Raw genomic sequence first — 18,516 nt, 5'->3', positions numbered from 1 at the left:
AGGTCATGGGTTCAAAACCCAGGTGAGGCATGCTGTTGTACCCTTGAGCTAGGTTCTTCAACTGAATTGTTCTGCTAAAACACCCATACAGTACTTATAAATGGAGGCAAATGCAAGTCAGCTGGATAAAAGGATCAGCCAAATGAGTAAAACCCATGGGCTGAATAGTCTTTTCTTATTTGTAAGTTTCATGTGACCTTTATATTTTTTTGGTATTAAAAACTAATGGTGAGCTGGGAAATGTAGGGAATTTGGAAACAAGTTTTGGTATCTCTTGTCCTTTTCTGTCCTCATGTCACAGGGATGAGAGAATGGCTGTAATGTGCTACACTAAAGCCAGTACTTTTAATTTGATCTCTAATAATCTAATAATCTCTAATGATTTCTAATAATCATTTATTGTCACTTTTGATTGTCAATTTTCTTTAATTATTTTGTTTTTCCAGCAATTGTCTTATTGTTATGTATTTAAATGTATTGTGAATTTAATTCTCAAAACACCTTGTATTGCACATTTGTACAAAGGGCCTGTATAAATAAAATTAGATTAATAAAATAAGAACAATGTTCTGAAATTGATATTATGAAATAATAACATATTCTAGTACAGGTACAGGTGTGTCCTGTACAGTTGGAACTTTTATGGTCCAGTAAGAAGTATATGAGGAAAGGTACTGTATAGCTTAAGATGTTAGAAATAAAGAGTGCTTGTAGGCTCTTCACAATAGTAGACACTATTTCTAGCCAGTCTAGTTCCCTTTCCTTGTAGCCATGGATGTTAAAGAAAGGTTGGCAGAATAGACACATCTACTCTACACCTATCACTGATTGTTGTCTCTTTCTGTGTAGTTATGTAAAAATAATGCCAATCTGATAAAAGCATTCAGATATCCTCAGTCTGCAAAATGTTTTGCTTGCAAGGGCCACAGTGAGTCTGATGTTTTTTGAGAAGGGATCATTAGAAGATACCAGTAAAGTGTTTTGGCAGCATGGGATGTTTAAGTCCACATATTAATATAGATTAATATAAATATCTCCTGTGAGGTTTTTGTCAATGCAAAACCTATGTTCTTATTATCAGTTTTGGCACTTTGGTTCCAGTACCAAATAAAGTGAGCTTTAATCTACCCTTAACTTGCTTGTGCACCGTGGGAAGGTAAAACAGATTATTTTTTTATTTCAAGAAACTGGAGCATCTTGTTCAATGTGAGAAATGTATTTCCATTTTTGGCACCATTTTTTTACCACCTAAAGCAAGAAATCATAACGCTCCAAAAATGTGAGTGATTCCGAAATGTCAGCATATCACCAGATGTATTCTGACAGGGCAATAGGAAGATTGTGGCTTCCAAGAGACCAGCCTCATATCTGTGATCTTTGCTGGCGTGCTGCTTCAGTGGTGATCTGGGTGACAGGCTCAGTTTTAACTAAAAGGCTTCTCTCCTTCTCTGGTCGCATGAGTTTTATTTCTAGTGACAACTCCATCGGCTTTTAGCATTTTTTCACAGGCATACCTGAGCCAAACCAGAACCCTGTTGAGCTGGCCCAGCAAGGCTTGTATGTTTTACCCTCTGCTCTCCCCGGCCTGTGGTGAACGGCATCAGGCAGTGAATGTGGAGAGAGAGAGAGGACTTTATATGCCATACGTACACATGCATTGGGATTCTTAATCCCGCCATTTTCTCGGGATGTGCACAGTACAATAGACAAGACAGTAAATAATAAATAATGACAGGCATAGCCAAGCATCATGCACAACATAGCACAATAACATACAATGGGTAGTGCAGAACCATAAACGCGCAGGACAAGAAATAGATGGTATTTGTTGCTCTTTGTGTAAAAAGTATGTAGCCAAGTGAAAAGCAAAGAGTGCAGAGGTGTGTGGAATTTTCAGGCATTATGCAGTTAGCTGCTTATTATGTGCACTGCTGTAGGGAAGAAAAGCTTCTTGGAGAGAGAGCACCAATTTACATCCAGCCTTGGGGAAATATATTTGGCTGCAAACAAGTTGTTTTGTTCCATAGCTGTTAAACTTTTTGTAGCACCGTTTCAGGTTTTGGAATGCGTCCAACGTGGTTCACTTAAGGGTCATTCCATTATATACCCTCTCTTTTACTACTGAATTGAAGCTCTTCGTGATAAATTGGCTTTACTGAAACCCGGGTCCAAATTTTACTAAACAAGAAAGATTCCACATGAGAGAAGGACATTCGGCCTGTCTTGCTTGTCTAGTTGTTAGTAGTCAATTAGTGTGAGAACCTTACCCTGCCCATGGCTTGAAAGAAATCAGGGTATCAGCTTCTCCTCCTAAAACGGTGCCTTTTAGGCATAACCTGCTTTCTACTGCTTTCCATAACAGTGCGCTGATTGAAGCATCGTGATGAGTGAAGTTATTGACCTTATTCCTTGGCCAGTTATTACCAAGCCAGAATCAGACAGATTGTAAGGTTGGTGTTTCACAGGTCTCGTTGGTTAAGACAAAACAGCCAGTGGAAAACCACCTGGAACCATTCTATATAGGGGACTCAAGTTAAGAAGCACTAAGATATTAATATTTTTTTTTTACAATTTGGTGATTACGTTGACTTGGGTTGTGCAGTGTCCTTTTTCACCTTTCACCTCTACTTCAGTCTGGTGTTTTTCCTTATATGCAGTATATATTTCTGTAGATTGCTTTAGAACCAGCAAATAGATTTAACTTCAGAGGGCCAGGCAAACAAGATGTTGTTTCTTGAGTGTGATGGTGACATTCCAGCAGACTACGTTCAGAAACCCATAAACATTGACCTAGTTTAGACTGAACCAGTCCTAGGACTTGACGAAGCTCCAAGCATGACAGGGCTTGCAGATGGCAGAGAAGGCAGAGCTAATGACCTGCATTCAATCCGTTAGCCCTGCAGTCACTTTCAGGATGCAGGGCATTGCAATGGAAAGGCCACTCCAACACAACTTGAATTTTCTGTCAGACAAAGAATGTCTTAATTCCTGCACTCTTAAAGCTGCCAATATGCAGGTGACCCATCTGGCTTATTATTGTTAGCAGGTGAATGCCGTTGGAGGCTAATTCCTCATTTTTAGAATTAAAAATAAATTGCCAGAACCCTTTTCTTTGTTTGTTTGCTGTGACTTTAAAGAATGACCTGGTTAACATCACCATGTCTTCTGCTGAAGAGCATCAGCTAATCTTGCCTGAATGGCTGGTGTGGACTGTTACCATGGTGATGAGGCTTCATTACCTAGAAAATACCCAGCTACAGGCTCTCCTCTAGAAGATACCAACAGTAGGACTCACAGTGTATAGGCAGAAGTTCAGGCCCTGGGTTCCCAGTGTGGAATATTCAGCAAGAGCCTTCTTCCAAATCTAGAAAAACTGTATCTCCTATAAGCATTGTTCTTTGAGTGATCCTATAATTCTCAAATCCTCATTTGGTCACAAGAGACCTGCTGTTAAATGGTCCAGCATTTCAAAAGGCTGTTGCAACACAGTTGACATGGTATTGATGTATTGAATGTCTAGGTGAATAAGCATTTCACACAATACTTGAAAATAGCCAATGAGGAATTTAAGTTTTAACTTCTTAGTACATACTGAATTCAGATAATCTGATTGAAGTATTTTCTTTGAGGGTACAACAGTTACCCCTGCTACTGCGTCATATTGCTGACCCTATAAGCACTCAAAGACAAAAACACTGACTGGCTAGAAGCTTGATCGAAATACTAAGTATAGTACTTATATTGTAGTTAGAACAGGTTGGAAAAGGACATAATGTATACCAAATTAATAAATTAATTTCTTAATGGGTTTGCCATTTTAAACAACTTACAAACGTATGCGGATCCTGCAATTTTAACAATAGCAGGATCGAAGCAGATGTCTATACCATGTGGTCTTGTTGTGTTCTTGGTCTTTTGGAAGGGATTTATCCCTGCAGAGGGCTGTGTAGTATGCTACAACAGTGTTTGTGGACCTTACTAATAGCTCCTCCACCCGATCCCTTCACAGAACCTTCTCTCTTTAAGAAGGAGGATTATCCAGCTCCAGCTGAGATGGGATTTTCCTTTGATTGGGATAAAGCACAGATGGGGCACTAATCAGTCCCTAAAGACCAAACAGTGGCGCCACGGTCATGTTGAGCTAGCCTTCTGCTAGTCTTTGTCCTGGAGCGAAACAACAACATACTGTACCTGCTGAAACTAAAGCCATATCCCCTGCTCATCCTACTGTGACATAATGAGAATCTTGATTTGCAGAGAGCACCTCATGGAAATCACAGTGCAGAAGTTGTCCACCAGGCGGCGCTGTTCATAACCCAATTGGAGATGAAATGGACAGGAAAGGGCTTGTTATCTAAGGGGTGCAGAGAGAGATCATCTGTATATGAGACACTAATGAATTGTTAAATTCAGAGATATTATAGAGCCATCAATCAATGGCGCAGTCAATGGATCTGCTAATAAAAAATAATAAATAAAAGAACATTGTGTGACTTCAGAAGGAAAAGATCCCAAATTCAATTAAAAACTAGATTCTTATTTTTCTCCAAGTGTAGCATGGACAAAGAGCTGCTACCTCTGTCAGTAAATGATTTATTGTTTTCATGAGTTCGGTGAGCAAAGGCTTTATTGAAAGTGAGGTTAAAAACGACAATAATACATAAATAGACTCATTGTACACTATAGTGTTTTGGGCATAATGTTTTTCTGAACATACTGCTATCCAGTAAACGTTTGGGTCAATACCTCCTGGGCTTGGTCCTTCAGTATACTGTACAGACTGATGTAGGTTTCACAATGGGGACCAAGTCATAATGGAGACTCTTACATCAGGGAGATGACATGAAAGAGGCGGGGCTTAGAGAGTGACACTGTTTCACTGCTCCTAAAGAAAGTCCAAAGAGACCAAGAGACACAGGGAGAGAGCACAGCGCAGTGAGAGGCAGTGGGGTCCTGCCAGGTAAGAGCTTGGTTTTTAAAAAAGTAGTGAGAGACAAATTCAGAACAAGGGCAGCATGTTCAGGGTTGGGGAGGTAGATCCCTTCTACTCAAGGGTATGTTAGCTTGTAAGTGTAATTAAGTACATACATTTATAGGGATCTTTCAATTTTTATGAGATGTTTTATTGTGGTTTGTATTGTTTTTCTCTCTCATCTGTTAGGTAGCTTACTAAACTTTATTTCATATTGTTGTCAGATTGTGCATTAGGGTAATTCGCGTTTTTAATTCAGACCCTCGACTTCATTTTCACTATCCCGCCGGTGCAGCACACAGTTCGAATCTTCCTCTGTGTGAAAGCAGCCCCTGTGGCCTGGACACTGTGGAAGGCTGTCATAAACATGTGACAGGGAAAGGCATCCAATTGTGATGGAGGTTGTGATGTCACAGCATTCTAATTCCATTGATGTCAGGACTACTCTGTGCTGCTGTGAGAGGAGTCCAGTGGTACCTGCAGTGCAGAAACCAGACAGGAATATGTCACCTGCATTTTACCTCACAACATCTGTAACACTTAATTTTTTAATAGGCTTTATTATCTTATTATGTTTGCAAGATACCTTGAAATGTGATTCCAACAGCTAATAATGCAACCTTGACTGAAATATAAAGAAATGAAGTTGAAGCACAGAGAATATAAGAACATTACAAAACTAAGTGAAGCTGTTTATATTAATCACTTTCTACCCAAAAAGGTATTTTTTCTAATAGGTCCTTAGTTGTTTAGTTATACAGACACTATTTAGCAGCTGGGAGCTGGTCATTCAATTATTAAAACACCAGATTAATTTTATTTCTCCTATCGAAACATACAGTACTGTACATTTTGCTGTCTCTTACCAGGAAAGTGAAAAAGTTCTGTAAACAGACTTATAATCAGTTTTTTAATTTCCCTGTTCATACCTATACAGCTATCATTGTATTGGTACAGGGCAGTCAAAAATATGTTCAGTGCGTGCTGGGAGGAGTAATTAGTAGTAGATGTCTCAGGTGGTGCACACAGCTGCGAGTATTGTATAAGAATGATCTTCATACTGAGTGTTAGTGAATTTGTATCCTGAGGCATTAGTACTTGATCTAGTTGCTCAGCTCTCTTTTCATACCTGTTGCTTAGTGTGTTTTGATATAAGAGCTTTTATTAGCCTTTGAAAAGAAAGCCACATTGCAGGTAAAATTTGGAAACGTTTCCTAAAAGCCCCATTGAACAATTCCTCAGTGGATGATTTGTTTTTCCTTTGTGTTTTAGGGACAAATCAATGCTTCAGGAGCTTGACAGATTGCCTCTGTACACGCCTGATTACGCATTGCAGTTAGAGCCGCAGGCCAAATGTAGCGAAGACTTAAAATGTCAATATACTTCTAAAGCTTTTATTTCTTTTTGCAGGAAATAACCTTGCAACCCCCTTGCCCAAAAACTTGGATCTTTTATAGAGCTCTGGACCAGTAGTGTAATGATCTATGCTTACTTGACTCATGGTGCCTAATGAGTCTTTTTTACAGTATTTCAGTGGGGTGACATGAATAGTTTTTTTATACCTGTTTGTTAGGACAAATGCTACAGGCAATAAGCTTAATCAGTGCACTAAACATACAAAATGACTTGCAGGAGAGATACTGTAAGACAAAGCCTGGAGGTATCTTTCTTGCCTTCCTCTCAATTCTGTGGAGTTAAATGCCAGGATAGTAAGAAATTAGAGGCCTGTTTCTTTCTAAATTGCTACTTCCATCTCTGAAAAGAGCAGAAACTATAAATATGGAAAACTAATTTGAATCCTTACTTTTGGTCTGTGTTCAGTTACGTAAGCCCAGCTCAGAGATCAAATAACCTTCTTGGTGTGACATTTGATCAGAATTCTTAATTTTTGTTTTTATTGTTTTGTTTCCCATAGTGAAAGCAAACTTGTAGAAAAATGCAGGTCCTGAAAAACTTGGAATAATAGCCCTGTCTACAAATTCAGTAACTATACCTAGTTTTATAAGATTAGATTTGGGAACCTGCATCATCTTGCATCCTGCAAACAAATAAATAGAGTTAAAATCAATGCTCTTTGTCTTCCCAGTATGGGTTTTGCTCCATGTATACTTAGTTTTATGATATATACTTAAAAATAACAGTCCTATGTACTCTTTCACCCTGGGGTTTTCTTAATCATTTCATTAAGAAGACAAGGCACAAAGGAGAACATTTAGCAAAGTGTATATTGTATAAGTATGATAAAAATGCATATTTTCTGAAGATTTAGCTCCTAATGAAATCCAGAAGAAGTCTGTCTAGATCAGGGCTGTCCACACCTGATCCTTCAAGACCTGTGTCTTTGCAGGATTTCTGGAGGATAAGATGAATTTTTCAGTTGTCTTTGGACCCAAACAATGTCCATGAGGCACATTTCTAGGCTTTTCTTTCATGTTCTTCTAAGTTTCCCTTCACATGAAGATATGGTTTGGGAGTGCTGTCGAGTCAGTGTCGAGTCATGGCGACCCTGTGGATAGCTCCCCCATCACTATCCATAGAGTTTTCATGGCAAGATGCGGAAGTAGTAGTGCTAGTGTTGTTGACCATCCGCCGCCAACACCACCCCCCTATACTGCTGCTGCCCAGTATGGGTTATTAGAGAACCTTGCGCCCAACGTGGGACACAAGTCCACTACCCTGAGATTATGAGTCTCATGCTCTACCCGCAGAGCTAGTAGGGGCCGAAGAGATGGTCGAAGTTGTTAAATTGGTAAAGTTAAACCAGTAATGAGTTGGTTAAGCTCATTATGAGCTGAGATGGAATAAAAATCTTGCAGACACATCAGTCCTCCATGACCTGGATTGGACAACCTTGATTAAGATGATCACAGCTATTGGAGACCATAAAGCCTCACCTGCAGTAGGGTTCTCTTTGTTCATTTTTGTATTGTAAAATTAATAGCGACATGAGTGTTCACGATTGCTCCTGGTTTCAGAGATAGTGATTTTTCAATAGTCTTTGCAACCAAACAATGTGCATGAGGAGTTTAGAACAGATTAAGAAATGAATTAAGTGTATCCCAAGTTTTCCCATATTACCTGGTAAACAAGCACACAGTGGCCTTTAAAAGTGTTTGAACTGTATAATTTCCCTGTCAGTTTTATTAAAGGGCACATTAATTAAGGTGTGCTGTTTTTTTCTGTTCTCATTTTTTTGCATGCACTCAGGCAGCCTGATTTGCTTCAGTGAATATTGGTTATTTCAAAAGCTGTTTAATGTGAAACGCGTTCAGATCAATTTCACTCAGCTAATGAAAGCAGTTTCATATATTCCCAGCACTGCATTGACTGAGAGGTGAATGTTTGAAGTTCATGTCAAAGATTGTTTTTATTTCATAAATCATGTTCTAATTGTACAGTATTTATGTTCAACAGAACCATAGGATGTTGGAGAGATTTATTATAGTAAAACTATTAGAGTTTTAATTTAGCTTCAGGAAACTATTCACCCCATCTTACAACCAGGCTATTTTTTTACTGTTTGGGCCTCTACAAGATGTAGTATTTTTCTGCTGGTGAGAAATATAAAGTGCTTGTGGTGTCATTGTATGTAGATAACTCCACATCGTTCGGAAGAGTTTTGGGATCAAAAGAGCTGTGAAAAGTCCTATTAGGGCAAGTCCTGAACTCAAAGAGAACCTGATAATGTATTGAGTTTGATTGTTGGTCAGAACACCATTAGCAAATATCTGTGTACTCACAGTTCAAAAGGAAGTTGTCTACACGATCAACTGCAGTCTGAAAGTACTTTATCTAGGCCATGTTTCTATCTCAAACCTTGAATCTCACAGTCTTATTGAATACTTTAACAAGACAACAAAACAAATTTGCAAGAGCTTGAAGACAATGATACAAACTCGCCATTTCCATCTAGACTCTGAAGCAGGCTAGTTAATCAAATCCTCCTGTGCACACGTTTTGCAGGATTCCAACTGGTTTCCTGCCCTCTCTGTTCTGTACCGTACATTGAGTTTTACAATGGTGTTGGACCTTGGCTGCCTGAAACAGTCCATTTGAAACAGTCCCACAGGACCACAGAACTGGTTAAGTAGCTGCTGACATCCCCTGAACCTAAAGGAAGCCTAGGCTGCACAGGGGAATGTCATTATAATTTCTGTGAGTCATCTCCTGAACAAGAGCAAACATTTTAAAAAAGGAATATAATTGGTGTCTGCAAGAGAGAGACTTCATGATCGTTTTGATTTCTGCTGGGTATAATTAAGGCTAAAGTGAATAATAATTAGCACTATTATTCTGTGCTTCTCTCACGGTGCACGGACATGACTCATCCCCACCCCATCACAGAAAGCCTATGTGTTGGCTAGCATCAGGAGGAGCATTTCTGCTGTGTGATGTGTATTACAATAACAACACGATTTTATATATGAGCACACATTAAGAAGCTCAAACGGCTGTACTGTAGCACACATGTAATAGACACAGGAAGAAGCACAAGGAGAAAAGAAAACCATAGAAAATTGACCCAGCAAAACATTGTTGTATTTGTAGTTGGGAATGAGCGTAATCTCCATTTCAATAGTTTACTGTAGTTCTTATTTCCCATTGTCGTCTTGTTTGGAACCTGATAAAACATCTGAAACCATGCTGGACTTGAAAACGTTGTGATTTGTTTTGTTTTAAAGAAGCGTGTTCAGGCACAACGGTTGAAACTCTTCCCCTCTCTCTCTCTCATTCTCCGCCTCTGTCAACACCTCCGCGCAGTCGGGAGAGCGACGCAGCCTGCAGAGTCGCGATGGCAGATGGCCGGCAGCCTGAGGACAGCGCCCCCCAGTGGGCACCCCCGGGGCCTCGCACCGATCCTGGCGCTCACTCCCACGGCCCACCGCCTGACTACAAGGACTCGGCGCCCCCTGCTGCCCGCAGTGAGAATGGGTACTCCTCCTACCGGGGCTGTCAGCCTGGGGAATCCCACGCAGCTCCTTACTCTGCTGCCCGGGAAAATGGCTTCAATGGAGACCTGGCATCTGGAGATGTAGTCACGGCAGGTAAGGACACAAGACCAAGCAGGAATGACTGCTCAGCATTGCTTGGTTCATGAATGATCCTGAAGTGACGAATTCCAGACAGTAACTTAACTCAATAACTTATCCTCAGGCACCACATCGTCTTGTAATCTTCATTCCCATGGAGCTTTTGTTTAACTATGTGAAATCTTTGACAATTAACTTGAACAGTTGGATATGTACCGTGTGATACTTGTAATGTGTTTACCTTAACAAGTTAAGTTGCAGTAAGAGGGGAACTGCAATGCTGTTTGTGTATTCTGGGGTTAGAAAGGATCGACATTTGATAAGGGCTTTTCAAACAACACTGAAAGTAAAATATACACAGTAACATATAAAACCTCCAATTTACATCACAAAATAGACCAAATTTCCAGATATAGACAGCGCCATATTGCTGGCATTGTCTGTGATTCAGAACTAGGCAACAAAACTTCCGGTGGCATGAACTGGCCCTATAACATTTTAAACAAAAAGGGCTGTGAATACATCTCTTTTAATCCAATAGAAATATTGCTCTCTACTTCAAGACAGAATGTTGCCAACAAATACTACTTGTTAACTCTGCATACAGATAACGTAGGAACATTTCTGCAATGAAATGTCTGCTGCACAACCTGTACTTATTCGTTTGTACATCGCATTACATTATTCATTGCAGTGACTAGTGATCAGGAAGGGCTGGTTTAAGTCACAATTCTTGCGAGCTCTTGTTCTTGCCTGTGGGGAAACCAGGTTTTTTTTTTGCGATACTGTCAATTAATGTAACTCATTACCATGATTTAATAACTATTCTGAGAAACCTGGGATTGCAGTTCCCCTTTAACTTCTCAGTCTGTATCTTGTGCTAACTGCTCCACTCAGAAGAAAGGAGACTGCTGAGTTCAGAAGTACATAAATGTGTTTAGTTTTTCCACGTTACTCCTTATTTTTATTTGTCTTGACATAACTTTATATTCTGAGTAGGATTTCTGGTTTTTAGTGTATATTTTTAGAAGCTCTGTTTATTATTATGCTTTTTCATTGTTTTTGCAGTACACTCGATCATTGATTGTTTGGCAACCGTTAATCCAACTTACAACATTTTCCAATACAGTCAGAGATAATTCAAAGAGACTAGAGTGTATTTGAGCTTTTGTGGCAAAAGCAGTGTATGAATCCTGGCGATACGGTGAATATATTTATTTTTTTTGCTGTGATTTTATCTTTTTGTGCTATAAGGTCAGTATTTATTATATTTCCAGACTTGTACACAATATAAGGCATTTCATTTTAATTGCCGTATGCTATACAGAATTTACAAGCAACATTTTCTTTCTCATTGAATATGTACAGTACTGTACTAAAAATGTACTTTGCATTGAACAACCTGAAGTACTGTATAATGTACAGTACTGTGATTTTGCAATACTGTGCTGTAACATACAGTACGTACGATATGTTGTCTATGTGTGTGTTTTGAAGTACTCTGTGCTGTATTTGTACAGTAATACTGTATTTTTATACTGTAAACAAAGTCGATACATTAAAAGCATGTACACAAGAATGTGCAAAAATAAGCTACTATAAAACCTTAGATGTGATTTTTCTGGTGTTTCTGAAAATCCTGCAGTCACTTTCCCCTTAGGCACTGGATAATGGATGATCTGCTACACCTTCAATTCAGTGTTTTTTAGCGTTTGTTTTTAATATGTACTTGCAGCTTGGCTGCTCTTGAAATGGCATTTAGACTTTTTTAGATGTCCTTTTGCTGTGTTGGTTGGAAACATTTTATGGTAGCTGACAACAACTTTATTGTTCTTGTGATTGTGTGCAAACACTAACAGCAGATAAAGTGTTTTTATTAAGTGGCAACAGGACTCGCAGCCTCATAAATCCTGCAGCTGGCCATTAGACAGTGATCTCATAATGTGCAGAAAATCTCATCATACCCTTCCAGAGGCATAGAAAACCTGTTTTTTTTTGTCTGCATGCTTTCACATCAAATTATTTTTTGCTTCGTGAAAGCACATAACCACTGTCTGTTTAGATAAGCTGTCTTGAGCTCTTTTGAATAAAGAGTGGCGTGTGGATAGAACAAGGAGCTGAACTGGATGAGAGGGAGTTGTGGGTGGGAGAAACGAGAAGGGCCCTGGTGATAGCAAGCTCTCTGATTGTTTCATGTCTTCTGTTTTAATAATTATAGTAATAATAATTGTTTACACTTATATAGTGCTTTTCTGGACACTCCATTCAAAGCGCTTTACAGGTAATGGGGACTCCCCTCCACCACCACCAATGTGCAGCATCTACCTGGATGATTTTCATCTCCCAGGAAACTACAAAGCAAATGCTTCTTTTTCTTCCTCCTATCGCTTGCGCCGTTAAAGACCGATCTCCCAACCTGCTTCTTCCTCCCCATTCAGTTTTCTTCTGACTCGACTACATCAGCTTTATCCACTGTGGGCAGTTCGCTCCACACTGAATCATTTGTCTCTGTCGGATTAGTTTTTAGGCGCTGAATCCTTCTCTGTGGGGGTTGTTTTTTATTGGTTAAATGAACAGAAAAGGGGTGGCACAGTGGTGCAGTGGTCAGCATGGGCCCTGGGGCCCTGGGTTCAATTTGGGACCTGGGGTGCTGTCTACATGGACTTTTTACATTCTCCCAGTGTTCATGGGGGTTTTTGCAGATTCCTCCCACAGTCTGAAAACATACTTGCAGGTTATTCAGTGTGGAGCGAACTGCCCACATTGAAAAACCTTGGGGTTATATTCGATTCTGGCTTAACATTCGACCCACATGTACAGCATACTGTCAAAACATCTTTTTTTCACCTTAGAAATATCGCAAGACTACGCCCTATGCTATCATTAACTGTGGCTGAAAAGCTGATCAACATATTTGTATTCTCTCGAATTGACTACTGCAATGCTCTGCTCCCTGGGGTATCTAAATCTACTCTGAACAAGCTGCAGTATGTCCAAAATTCAGCAGCCAGAATCCTGACCAGATCTAGTGCAAGTGTTCACATTACTCCTATCCTGGAGTCCTTGCACTGGCTTCCGGTCAAATTCCGCGTAGACTTTAAAATCCTCATGCTCACCTACAAGGCTTTACATGGCTTGGCACCTCAATACCTGTCTGAACTTTTATCGCCCTACTCCCCACCTCGCAACCTCCGCTCTTCAAATTCTGCCCTCCTTACTGTCCCCCAAGCCCGTCTACATTGTATGGGCGACAGGGCCTTCTCCTGCTATGCCCCCAAGCTCTGGAACTCCTTGCCCAAGGATATTAGAGAGTCACCTTCTCTAAACTCCTTCAAATCCAGACTCAAAACCCTCCTTTTCAGAAAAGCCTTTACTTAACTGGTTCCATTCTTCACCCCTCTGCTCTTCTTAATACCATCTTCCACGGTCTCCTCTATTGTTATTGTTGTATTGCTGTAATTATAATTGTGTCCTGTCTTGTGAAATTTTCTTATTTATTGTTGTAGTCTTCTTATTTATTGTTATTGTCATCCTGTAAAGCGCTTTGAGAAGCCACCTTTAAAGGCGCTATATAAAATAAAGTTTATTATTATTATTATTATTATTATTATTATTTGGCTTCTGGAAAAACTGGCCCGAGGGTGTGACTGGATCGCAGTGTGGCCCTCCGATCGACTGTCATCCCATCCAGGATGTACCCTGCCTTGCGCCAGTTGCTTGACGGGATGGGCTCCAGCTCCCCCATCATCCTGAATTGGAAGAAGCAGTTGGATGGATGGACAGAAGAATCAGGAAAGCAGTGTCTTGGTTGCTGGTTATTCCTTTATTCACGTCAGGAGAGTAAAAGGCTATCAGATGAAGCTAATCTTACCGAGCATCTGAAAAGATGTGCTATGTGAGAAGCCCTGCCTCACATTGTGTAGGAGATTGGGGTTTTTTTTAAGCCTAAGGATTTGAGCGGTGTGTTTTCTTTGCAGCAGTAATTAACAGTAAAAATCTCCATCTCCCTAGAAAATGAAGGAGTAGGCGTGTTTGGTTCTCTCCATTTACAGTAGTTGCTATGGCAGCAGGTATAGTTGAATATTCTGAGATTTTGTTTTTCCAGCCTCATGTCATGCTTTTCTGTTGATATTTTTTTCTAAGCAATTTTTGTGCGAATGCAGTGAATGTCATCCACCAGGCTAGGAATGAGTCTGAAACTCAATTTTTGTTTTATTTACAGTATCCCAACAAACACTTCTCTATGCTGAAAAATACTCTTGGTAACAACAGTGGCAGGACATGAGGTTTGTCTGCAACCATTGAATCTTGTTGTTTGCCTCTTACCACTGGTAAAAAATCTATATCAGCGGTAAAAGCAAGACTCTTTTGACTTCTGGAGATATTTGCTTTGCCACATTAGAGTTTGATAGACTTGTATACTTACCGAGATATCAGAATGAGTACGTAAACCACATTTCTGCTGTCAAATGTGAAATGATATTTTCACAAATGTCATTTGTCTGTGGTTTTGGTCCATTCTGTACAATTGATTGGATTAAACACAGAATGTCTACATTGATCATGCCTTTTTTGTAATGTTCAGATACTTGACAGATAATCTGTTATTCCATAATACTGTTCTGTTTTTTAGATGTAATTAATCTAAATTACCTAGCCTGGTGGAGGAGTTTAATTAATTAATTGTTCCTTCCTGAACAAAAGCCCCATGAGCAGGAAAATCAATGTACCACGCCTACAGTTCATACAGGCTGCTTTTCAATTGAAAACTCCATCTAATATGGAGGAGGAGACAGATTTGACACTTTTTTTTTGCTGGACTCAGGGGTCTCTTTAAAAGGTTTTTTTGTTAAGGTCCCTTAAGATCCTTGTTGCATTGTAATGTAACATGTTCTAGCCTTGAACTAGTATGGGTACAGTAAGCTTCTTCATGTGACAGTTCACATCTAGGCTTTGCGATTTCACTTACTGTAGGATGCCATTTTGCCGGTTCTGTTTTTCCAGATAATAGATTTTAGGCACACAGGGCCATCAGCATATGGTCCTTGAGTACAAAACAAAATTGACTATTTAGCAATAAACTGGGCCAATTCCAATATTTACTGTAATTGTTTCAAAGCCAACATGACACTGCAGTCACTCAATTTGTCAAGGTATTCTGGAAGGGAAAGGCTCATCAATAGACTGATGAAAATAATAATGCAGTCATTGTACTCAGTGCTGCTGTAATATGTGTCCAGAATAATGTCCAAAACTCCTTACACTATCATTTTTATTTTTTACTGTTCTTTTTTATTCTCTTTTATATACTGTATGTTGAGAGGCTTGACGTACACTACTGTAGGTCATTTGCCTAGTCTTCACCTGAAAGTACTGTACTTTTATTTGAGGTCACATTGATTCCTTAAAACCTAGATGAATAGCTTAAATTGTCAGTCTCAAACCTCAAAATTCACTTCAGCATTTAAAAGCCCACCTGACAACATTTTGCCATTGAAGCATTATACTGGCTGCTTAACTTTTTCATTGTGAGAAAGAGCAAAAAGAAACAAACAAATGAAGGGACCACTGTCAAACATGTGCTGGGCTTTGGCTTACAGTAAATTGAGTTTGTTAGCACTCATGGATATTTAGAAATAGTGTGTGAGGTGGTCTTCTGAACCAAGACGCGTCTTGATAAAATAACTAAAACTGGCAAACTGCTTGGCCTTAAATATTTGATGCCTGTGATTTATAACAGATTGACGCCCTTTTTTGTCTTTTGATATAAATGGTTCATAATGGTTGAATGGTTGTTCTCAAAGGTGCTCTCTCGTAGTGTCATTTGCAAAAGACATTGGTCTGATGAGGTGGTCGAGCCATTCAAAGTGCTTTCAAGCTATGGAGTCTTATAGACTTTCAGGTGTTGAGGACAGAAAAGAGATTTCTACGCTCCTTCTGCAACTGTGCTGGCCAGGGCAGTGTCCATCACTTTCTCTGTCCTCTCCACACCATCCATGCAGCCAGCTCCCATTCCAGCTCTTTCTAACACTGGACAATCGCTGCAGAACTGCTGATCCCCCGAGAACACCTCCTCAGAAATCAAGGCCGGCTGCGGTCGCCAATGTGACTTTAACTAAAAGACGAGATAGGAAAAACAGAATTAGTTCAACATGTTATTTGTGGAGATAGCAGTCCTTGGCTCCTTGTACTCACCAGTCACCTTCAGAAGGCTGATTCTCATTGGCTCCCAAGTTATCCTATTGTCCCCAAGGCCTGGCTGCTGACCTGTGATAGCACAGCATTGTTTTATAATATTATTATACCCTACAGTCTCTGCATGAAGTGAAATTAAATTTGTTGTTCTGAATATGTCTAAAATGGAAGAGGTGTTAGTGGGGCCAGCAGGGGGAGCTCACCCTGCAGTCTGTGGGGGTCCCTATGGCCCAGTATACTGACCGTCCTTCGGCTGAGACGTAAAACCGAGGTTCAGCCTCTCTGTGGTCATTAGAAATCCCAGGGTGTTTCTGGAAAAGAGTAGGGGTGTAACTCCAGCTTCCTGCCCAAATTTCCCATCGGCCCTTACCAATCATGGCCTCCTGATAATCCCCATCTATGAATTGGCTTCATCACTCTGTTCTCCTCCCCACCGATAGCTGATGTCCAGTAAGCATACTGGTGCACTATGGCTGCTGTCGCATCATCCAGGTGGGGCTACACGTTAGTGGTAGTGGAGGGGAGTCCCTATTACCTGTAAATAACTTCGAGTGGAGTGTCCAGAAAAGCGCTAAATAAGTGTAAGGAATTATTATTATTATTCCCTGCTTTAATAAGTGATAGTAAGAACTTAGTGAACATAAAAATCATCACTAAGCACTGACACCTGGACTATGACTGAGGACATCTGTCCATCTGCAATTGTGCCGGAGGATGTGGACTGGCCTTCCGTCAGAAACTGCAGCAGCCCTTCGAAAAGAGCAGGCTCAGTGCTCGCTAGCTTCTTGTGAGGAGTGGATAAGAAAACAACAGTGACTTTAGGTTCTGGTAGGAGGCTGAGCTTAGTGTTGCCAGGGCAACCGTTCACTTCATGCACCAAGGATTCTTGGCACAGGGCTGCAATCAGCCATCTAAAGCCCAGTGATTGTGCATGTGTGACAGTGGGTTATTGGTATTCCATATTGTCTGTACAGGCAGATCAGGCATTCAAACGAGCTGTGCTGTGTAAAAGTCCTTCAGGAATCTGCTGTTTTCTAAGTGAGTCAATCATTATCATGCTCTTTTATTATTTTTTCAAAAGCCAAAGCCTGTTCTATTTCTGAAAGGGTTGCTATTAGGCGCTGGGTGAGTTATTTTGATTTCATGTTAACTGCTGCTTTATAAAGACAGGAAATTCAAGAGAGGGGGTACTGGGGGTACATTGTGTTTGATTTTTTTTCTCAACATATCCTCCACCTTCTCACAGAGAAGGCTTTGTTCCCGTTTTGTATTGTCATGGAAGATCCACAGTGAGTCTCATTTGAAGTCTAGCAATATGTTGTTACTGTATGGGGGTTAATATTTGAACAGGCTCTTTTACTCTTCAAGAGAGTATTCTGTATGTGTGTGTGGGTGGCTGTGGCTAACTTTTGAAGCACATACAGTATCTGTAGCTGATAAAGATCTTACAACATGCTGTATTAGAAATATGTTCTGCCCTGTCTATTTTTCTGTTTTTTTTTTGTGGCTTTGTATATTTTGCTGGGAATCAGGAATCCTGCCTTATTGCACACAGACTGTCATTTTCCTTGTCTTTGCACAGACCATCCAGTATGATGATATGGTACTGTGGGGTTTGCATCTTTATGAGCAAGCTATGGATGTACTGTGTGTGATGAATTAAAAAGAGTTGTAATTGAACTACATCTCTTGGTTCTTGAATAGATTCACTCTTTTCTCTAGTCAGTACACTTTAAGTTTGCATCACTTTTTAAGGGGATACTGTTTGAAATGTTAAGATATGAGTCTCAGAATATTTTGACCAAAGAAGAAAGTAATCTCTTGAGATGTGTATTATTGATCACATATTTACTACATGTGTGGCAAATATATAGAATCTGGTTCTGAATTTAGCATCCTTTCATTGTAATTAAATTTTAAATAGATGAAGAAAAAACTGTAGTTCAATTTTGTACTGATACATGTAAAATGTTTTATTATCAATTTAATTTTTAATGGATTCATACTGTTACCTTTGAAATAGATTTTGAACATATTATAGTTCAGGTTTTTATTGATGGGCTTAAAATATTTTATCAATCTGATATTCGTGCCATTGTGCTTTAGGAAGCCTTTTTAAAACGGTGCATGTTCAGTAAATCCGCATGACCAAACTCTTATACGTTTGTGTGGGTATTTCGTCTAATGCGCAAAGAGTAAGTGTTGATCTCTTGCTTTGAGGCTTGTGAATAAAGGGAGCTAGTGTTTCTGATGAGTAAGTGTGTCTGTGGGGGCGTGAGAGTGGGAGGCCAGATCTGTGGGTGTACTTGTTTGTGAGCC

The 18,516-nt window shown here is 39.8% G+C and overlaps 1 protein-coding gene across 28 annotated transcripts in view; it reads left to right on the top strand.

Moving 5' to 3' along the window:
• The window catches only part of map2 (microtubule-associated protein 2), a 138,076-nt gene that overhangs the window by 70,675 nt on the left and 48,885 nt on the right, over positions 1 to 18,516 (top strand). For 26 of the 28 annotated variants that reach the window (XM_088605722.1, XM_088605724.1, XM_088605720.1 and 23 more), the window contains one exon: positions 9,734 to 10,017. In XM_088605722.1, the coding sequence (XP_088461848.1) occupies positions 9,765 to 10,017 (253 nt within the window). In that variant the 5' untranslated portion in view covers positions 9,734 to 9,764. Of the gene's footprint in view, positions 1 to 4,893; positions 4,961 to 9,733; positions 10,018 to 17,224; positions 17,323 to 18,516 lie in introns of those variants that run through there. The other 2 variants (XM_088605725.1, XM_088605742.1) reach the window with 2 other exon arrangements.

Source organism: Lepisosteus platostomus, chromosome 14 (genome assembly GCF_059453375.1).
Source record: "Lepisosteus platostomus isolate fLepPlt1 chromosome 14, fLepPlt1.hap1, whole genome shotgun sequence".
NCBI lineage: Eukaryota > Metazoa > Chordata > Actinopteri > Semionotiformes > Lepisosteidae > Lepisosteus > Lepisosteus platostomus.
The sequence above is the reverse complement of the archived record's forward strand: the minus strand, read 5'-3'. Positions and strand labels throughout refer to the sequence as shown.